Below are 7,822 nucleotides of genomic sequence, written 5' to 3'. Positions count from 1 at the left end.
TATCTCTATCTCTCTCTCTAATATATATATATATATATATATATATATATATATATATATATCTGTCTATCTGTTCGTCTGTCTGATTGTCCGCCTGTCTGTCTGTCTGTCCGTCTATAAACCTTTCGATTTTTCTAACTATTCATCCATATACATATATAAATGTATATATATATATATATGCATTTATATTTATCTGAACAACGTTACGCCTCGTTATCTGAATTCTTCATGAGTGAACATTACAGCCGCAGCCGTAATCGTATCAAGACTACTTTTTTCAGAATCTGAGCTGCGTACCATGCAGACCATCTTCAACAACTTCCTGACAATGCAGAGCCTCAGCTGAACTCGGGGTTATGCAGAGCATCCCGATAAGTCCAAATGGGCTGAAAATTGTATTCCACCACACAGCACATGCTTTCGTCGATAATTCGGTTGTTTGGACATAGCTATCCTATATCTACTTAGTGGTCGTCCGAATTTAGGCGGCAACTGGGACACCAAATGCTATAACACTTGTGAAGTTTCACACAATTCCTGTTCACTTTTATAAACGAAAAAGTGATTCTCAATCATTAGTATTTGTGACATCGATCAACTGAGAATTAAGTGAACCGTGCTTCGTCTCATCGAAATTGAATTTGAATTACAACGAGACGTTTAATTTTCTTAGTATCGCTGTTCCTTGCCACTATTCCTAAAAGGTAACGAAATCTACTCAGTAATAATTAACTTAATAAAGGTATCTTCCAGTATCTTAGTAATTCATACGTACAACCAAGTTTTCTGGGTCAGCGAGACAAGCTTCCCACGCTGAATAACCATCAAGCCATAGACTTGTCCATGCGGACCGTATTTCTGCAATAGTGTAACAGCCTATCCGTCATTATCCACACATGAATATCCATGTTGCATCCTCGGTTTCCCGCAAATGCGAATTGAAATGAGATTAACCCCAGAAAAATGAGGAAAGACAACATATTTTGGTACAACCAGATTACGTTCCGGTGAGCGTCGAACTGGGAGACACTGTTTTAGCCGCCGAATGTCGTATTCGTATGGTCGCACCCACAACTTGGGAAAAAATTAAATTCTTTGGCATTATCCTCTCTGTGCTCAGTCCGTCGGATCCGTAATAAACCACCGACAACAATCACGGACCCATCGCTTCGCTTAATTACACTCCTAAAAACGCAGTGATTATATCAAATCGACTGGTGATAAAACGCTTTCATCCAAATTTTACAGGACAGAAAACAAGTCAGCGACCACCTCCGCTAACCAAGGTACCGGAATTCTCCTCAACAGATAGTCTAGCTGAAGACCTGGTTCATCCAACATTAGACACTGTCCGAATAGCTTTCGACCGTACGCAGCTTGTACACCAAGATGACCTGCATTATGAAAGCTGTGAGATCGTCATGCATAAACCGCATATGGTGGACGACGAATATCTTCACTATCTAATGAAACAAACCTATAAGTTTACAGAGTGCACCCGCAAGCTTTCATCCAGTGGTCATCAATTTCCTTCAACCGAGTGGACGCGTCGTTTGCATACAGAAACACTCAATGTCTACCAGGGATTCTCTCAATGGGTACGTCGACCATGTAGCTCGAAACAGTCGATGCACGATTGGTTTAACTTTGGTTGCAATACAAACTCGAAAGAAGCGTGATTGGAAACAACCTCTTCATGGAATGTAGGCATCGCACCGTCAACAAATTGGCACCGTGGATGGGCCTAAGTAAGCCAACTCCAGCTTCTCTTTAACACCCATCTTCATGGGGCTTCCTGAACGCCCGAGTGCTGCTGTTTGCGGACGACTACGCTCTATTTTCGCATTATTAGCCGGATATTCAATGGATAAATACTGTTCGATAGCCTTCTGCTTTGACTCGTAATATATGAGTAGTTCTAAAAAAGCTGTCTATATTCAGCCTGCACCGGAGTTTTGCCGTAAACCGCCAGGCAATTTGTCTTATGGTTCGGATTGTGTGCTACACCGAATTCTGTCATCACGGAACCATGTTTTCCATAAACCTGATACGTGATTATCAAATGGCCCATGGATTGCAAAAGCCAGCACGACTTTTATTCACCTTTGAAACGCATCTGTGGCAACCAGCATCTGTCCACAAGCACCATGATTGTAGTATATATGGTCGCATTGCTGTGTTCACAGTGAAACCGAAATGCCACAGGAACAACAAACGCGGATTTCTTTTCGATCCCGCTTAGATTGCCTTGCAATGTCCTTACGATCAGATGGAATAGCGGAATACCGAGGGTCAAAAGAACCGCATGGAGCAGAGCTATCTAAGCAGCCTTGATAGCTACTGAAGTAGAACTCTCTGCGTTTGGGTTAACAAAGGTATTGTTGTTTCCTTACGGAATAACGGAGAAGTCCAGAAGTGGCCCCATTAATTCGAGGCGTTTGTGTGATTTCCAACAGTGAGCTGACGAACCTAATTAGGTTCATCTATTCGAGTTCAATGGAAAATAATTAACGAATTACATTTTAAGCACCAAGTATCAAGCTCGATGGCACATGAGGGGCTATCACACAATTAGTTAGTCCACTGATCCATTCAGACAAGCAGAAACTATGGTTGATGAACAAAACTAATCAGCCTATCAAGTTGACTTGGGAGGCTAATGGAAATGAAGCTTCAACTGAAGAATCGACTCACAGAAATGATTTGAATAATTTAGTAAAAAATCCTTGTTTCGAAAAGCGTCACTTTACTTTTTCACCTACAATTGTAAGTTGCACAGCTTGATCATTCAGCGTTCAGACTGATTCGGTTATACGAATTTTTTCCCGAGCGATGGAAACGTGTGAATTGTCGGTAAAGTAAACTCCCAGTTCTGGCAAAGTTAACCATTGACTCAACAGAACCGTGAACTAATCGGACCTACCTAAGTTTTCGATTGTGTGCTGGCCTGATATGAGAAAGTTTTGACAAAATCCTGCCTAATTCGAGAGAGCATTTGTCACTCGTCAATAAATTTCGGGGTAAGACAGTTAAGAGAGACCACATTTGTATAGTTGCGGTGAAAACCTCTGGTTAACTACACGAATGCGGAGCCCGTCCTGGTGGAACAGGCTATCTGCATGAAAATGTCTGGCGTAGAACAGCATTTCTTGAAGCCGATAGTCGAATGGCTCACCTCCTTGGAAAATCACCGTTAGATGCAGACCGAAAAGAATGGGCTTGATACACGACCGAGATGTTTCCGAGACCAGTTTGAGCAACCAACAAGCTTGCACCCTTGGTTAACTAGCATCTTGCAGGATTTACCTGCCAAAAGCCAAATCCGCGATTTTTTGCATCAATTTTTAGTTATCCTGCCGGAAAACTCTAGTGGAACCACAACGAGGTTATGTTCTGTCCGTAACATTTTTCTTTTTGTTGGCAGTCGTTGCAGACCATCATGTTGTCCAACAAACCGAGTCCAGAATCTAGTTTTTTTCATTTCTGGGGAGATTTCGTCCTGTAAGTGAAGCCAATCTATGCTGAAAAGCCGAGAAGCACTGCGCAGCTGTTTCATCCTTATTGGGAATCATCAGCAGTGCGCATCTCACGAAACTCCGAAGAGTCTCGAACCCGCGACCTCCCGGCTAGTAGTTTGAACACTTAACCGTTCGGCCACAAGTGGCTTTTATTTGTTGGATGGATTCAGGTCGTCTGTGGGTCAAATGTATGGTTGAAGTTTCCGACTGAACGATTTGCGTTCGTACGCGTGCTCTAAATTCTCTGATCCGTCACTTTTCACCACTAGCATAGACATTCACTGTAGCCAGCATAGTGCTCACGAAAAGCTCATGAAACAAAAGCTTGATCCAAACAGCCTCACGTATTTCCAAGCACTGCAAGAATAAATGTTTGCAACAACCATTTCATAACGAATTTCAGGCAGCTCCACGCTGCTTAACTGAATCCAGGCACTGAATTGAGTTTCGTTTGGAGAACACTGCCTCCCAACTCGTACTACAGTAAACCCAAGAGACGTGACTTACCAAACTGTCGATTTTTGTAGATTCAGACTGGTTTACTACTGATTTTTGAGGCAAATGCTCAAAGCACAATGAAGGACTAACTCCTGACCCCAATGATGGTACCAGTGAGCATACTCATAATATTCTATGACTATCAAAATCGATTCGGTCATGTAGGTTGAAGTCCTTGGGAAATCTCTTTGCGTATCAGAATAAACCGTCCAGTTCACCACTTCGGCCCAGAATTTTTCTTGGTTTAGGTACGAGCTCAAGACAAATTATTGGTGTAGCCATTGATTCGGTGACCTGTGTGCATGCCGGCTCGTGAAGAAGGCTGAAAAGTTCGTAGGTAGGTTTCAAACGTGCTCCTATGAGTTGCGACTGAGTAGTTGTTCATAAAATGTTTGAAGAAGAGTGAAATAAAATATCCTGGCACGAGGCAGTACGCCCCCTCAACCAGAGGCATCGTGGCGCAAATCGGCGATGGAGTTTGTGGTGCTGGAAGTCGACAGATAAATTCAACGTTCGCGGTGAAACAGTTTTTTGTTTTTGGTCTCTCCCGCCCCATCGATTCTGGTTTCTGTGATTGCACGGAGAATTAGAAATGATGATGATGACTTTTGGATTAAGAAGACTGCTCTTGAACCGAGCTTTTTCAGTCACTGATGTGGAGCTATAAAGAGGTAGATATTCTACCCCATCAATAGGTCCACAAGGATCGGTAATCAAGGACTTGCAAGACAGCTCAAAGAGATCAGTGGACAGAGAGAATAAAATGGATTTCGAGGTTGTAGTTAGGTCAAGCCGTGTATATGCCAAGAAAAGAGTGCTTGCTTTGAGGGCATGTTCCTGATGCCGTTAAGAACCACTTCTTCTTGTTGCTTAAAACTATCAATCACTGGTCTTAAATCCACAATGTATGCGTGTTACATGTTGGCGGGAGTTAGATAAGCATGAGGAAAAAGCTAGACATCAGCCTTGCTCTGTGATAGTTTGAAGCATGTGTATCGCGGTCTGAAAGACTCAGCAACACATTTTTTAAGAGAGCAGGAGATCATCCGTTTTTTGACCTATTGCTTCATTCAAATGGCATACAAATGCAGCGATGAAATCAACCCATCGAAACAAATTGATTACTTATTGATTGGTAACGATATGTTTGTTGACAAAATCAATGGCTAGCCAAAAGCAGATCCACTAAAACTGTCTGAACTCACTCGTCAATACAAGCCTCTTTAGCATCCGAGTGCTTTTCCGTATTTGTTTTAAGTAGGCTCGATATTAATTAGGAAACTAGGCCCATCTGATGCGTCCCAAGAGTGATGCCGGTAGTGGACTTTCTATCCACTCATCGATCGCATGGGCAGTACTGAAAGCTACCTGTTGTTTAGCCAACCCCCCTGAGAGTATCTATGATTTATCGCAACTACATGAGTTTTGCATGCCTTGAAACTTCCTTCGTGTTCTTCCTACACTTCAGATTTATGGTTCATAAGACTCTGTGAGGTTTTGGGCCTAGAATTGTAAACCACCACAATTCACACTGACCTATTTAGTGTAAAATTTTGTTCAACAGTATTTATTTCTGGAGAAGGCGAGACGCCTATCCAGTAGAACCCAAAGCCAATGCAGTTTACCCAGGCTGGAGGTGTATTCCATAACTATTCGGAGATGTCTCTGTTATTTCCTCAAAGTTCTTTACTCGTAACGTCATCTATGATCCACCCTCTGTTGAAATGTTCATGAAAATCAGTATTGCTTGTTTAATCAATACACCACACGTTGTGAACAGAGTTTCCCACATGCAATGACAGAACTGTCTCGTAAGAGATGCCGCTTCGACAAAGTGGGAAGCAATTCCTGGGAGAAATCCATTCTCTGAGACCCCATTAATTGCCCTTCAAAGGCATACGCAGGCGAGACATTTTATAGGATATTTGGAATATTCACGCACATGCATCCAACATGCGATTTAGTTGCACTGGTTAACTTAATCGGCTCACGATCGAGGGCAGTTTGCTCATTATATCGTGGATAACTTTGGCTAACGCGGTCATGTCTCAGGTAGCGGCTAAATACGAACGCTCTGTATTCTTACATGCGAAGCTGCATAGGAAACCACACGCCACGATTGTTCCCATTTATGTATAATTGCTTCTCCGTCTTTGCAAACTTCACGTTTATTTTCCGTTTTATTTTTCACTGCACTACCCTATGAGAACAGACTACCTCTGGTTGGTACTATTGATATTCCTGTGCACCAGGAGTGTGTCGCACTGAAAAACTTTTTGTGGCGGTCTTCCTTCAGGTGCCTAACAAAAATATACGTTATTTACTGACCAGCCTGCTGAGGGCATAAGAGAATTTTGAACATGAGGTTTTACACACTGGCCATTATTTTATTCGGCGAATTGTGAATGCAAAGCAGCCCATGTGAAACATCATTATTCAGGCCAAAATCGCCCTTGCGGTAATTAGTCCCTTAACACAATTGATCTTGTGCTTATTGAGACCCGCCATATGAATATAACTGGAAAACTCACCTGACCAAGTGATTGTATGCTCTCAACTCCCAATCAGAGAGAAAATTCACAAACCACCATGTGACGCCGCAAGATTTGAATTAAGTATGTCAAACAAATAACAAGAAGCATCGATAAATAACAAATAGCTGGACAAGACTCTCTTCTGATTTACAGGGAATGGTGCACCCAGGCACTCTGAGTGATCCCGTAGTATTGAAACAAGGCGCAATATAACGAGAAAATAATTGAGTTTGAGTTAGCTTTCGTTCAACGCGTGTCACAGCAGACGCATGCCATACATGAAACCACGCTACATCGTATGCATACGAAACAAGTGAGAGAATCCGGGATAAACATTTTCAGTCGAAGATCTTCTAAGGAAAATTGAGTAGTGGATTCAGTTCTCACAGTGCGCTAACTTAAAACAGGCGAAATCACCGATTTCATAAGATACTAGTCTGATCAATCCTGGTGTACTCCGTTAAATGGAATGGAATTTAAGTTTCGAAAGCCACGACTTGTCTCTGATGGACTAAAGCAATCGGGCAGTTAAGTTCAGCGTACCGATCCAAACTTTGGAGCCTCATTTAGGCATCCTGGGGTCTCAGCGATGCTGAGAAACTATTCCACCAGACTTTTCCTCCAGAGGTTTGATTGCTTCAGTGGACAACGAAAATTTATGAACTGCTAAAATGTGACCGTATATTAGAATGGTTTCTAGTTTGAGCAAAGAATGCAACATTTTGTCAAAAAAGGTTTTAATCCACTCGCAAACATTTTTCAGCTACAAGCACTGTGCGGATAATGAGTCCCGTAAAATGGGGCAATGTCTTTTGCGTGCAATCTGTGGACGGAACGCAACAAATCACCAGATAGCTGCCAGCAAATAAAAGGCCTCTGTAAAGAAGAAACTTAAACGATGCCTTCACTCCTAGGATTACTGATAGCGATGTTGTGTTTGGTGCCAGGCATTGTTGGTGAAAAGAAACAAGTAAATCCAGGACTTGCCAGACACATATGGTAGAAGTAGATGATTCAATACCAATTACGTTTGTTAGATGAGGCATGTTACCTTCTATGTGGTCCCACAATATCCTCACCCTTCATCGAAGTTTCTTTTAGCCACAAAACGTTTTTCTCAATTTAGATGACTTGCTGAATCAGCTACTGGATAACTACGCACCTATTGGTAAGTACGTTCTATGCTATCCGACATCTGATATTTGGAGGTAATTTGTGTTTTCTTTTAGAAGTAATGTTATTTCGCCATGCGCTGACCACCTAAAATGA

General features: G+C 42.1%; 2 protein-coding genes across 2 annotated transcripts in view; one reads left to right on the top strand and one right to left on the bottom strand.

Moving 5' to 3' along the window:
• The window catches only part of T265_04527 (hypothetical protein), a gene marked incomplete at both ends in the record, with an annotated part of 35,210 nt that overhangs the window by 9,185 nt on the left and 18,203 nt on the right, over positions 1 to 7,822 (bottom strand). The window lies entirely within an intron of this gene.
• T265_04530 (hypothetical protein) overlaps positions 1 to 7,822 on the top strand; it is a gene marked incomplete at both ends in the record, with an annotated part of 29,688 nt that overhangs the window by 19,397 nt on the left and 2,469 nt on the right. Inside the window, 2 exons of the mRNA XM_009169285.1 lie at positions 1,252 to 1,601; positions 3,428 to 3,504. Coding sequence (XP_009167549.1) covers positions 1,252 to 1,601; positions 3,428 to 3,504 — 427 coding nt within the window. The remainder of the gene's footprint in view (positions 1 to 1,251; positions 1,602 to 3,427; positions 3,505 to 7,822) is intronic.

The sequence above is a fragment of the Opisthorchis viverrini genome (genome assembly GCF_000715545.1).
Source record: "Opisthorchis viverrini unplaced genomic scaffold opera_v5_74, whole genome shotgun sequence".
NCBI classification, from domain to species: Eukaryota; Metazoa; Platyhelminthes; class Trematoda; order Opisthorchiida; family Opisthorchiidae; genus Opisthorchis; species Opisthorchis viverrini.
This window is presented reverse-complemented; position numbering and strand designations above follow the sequence as displayed.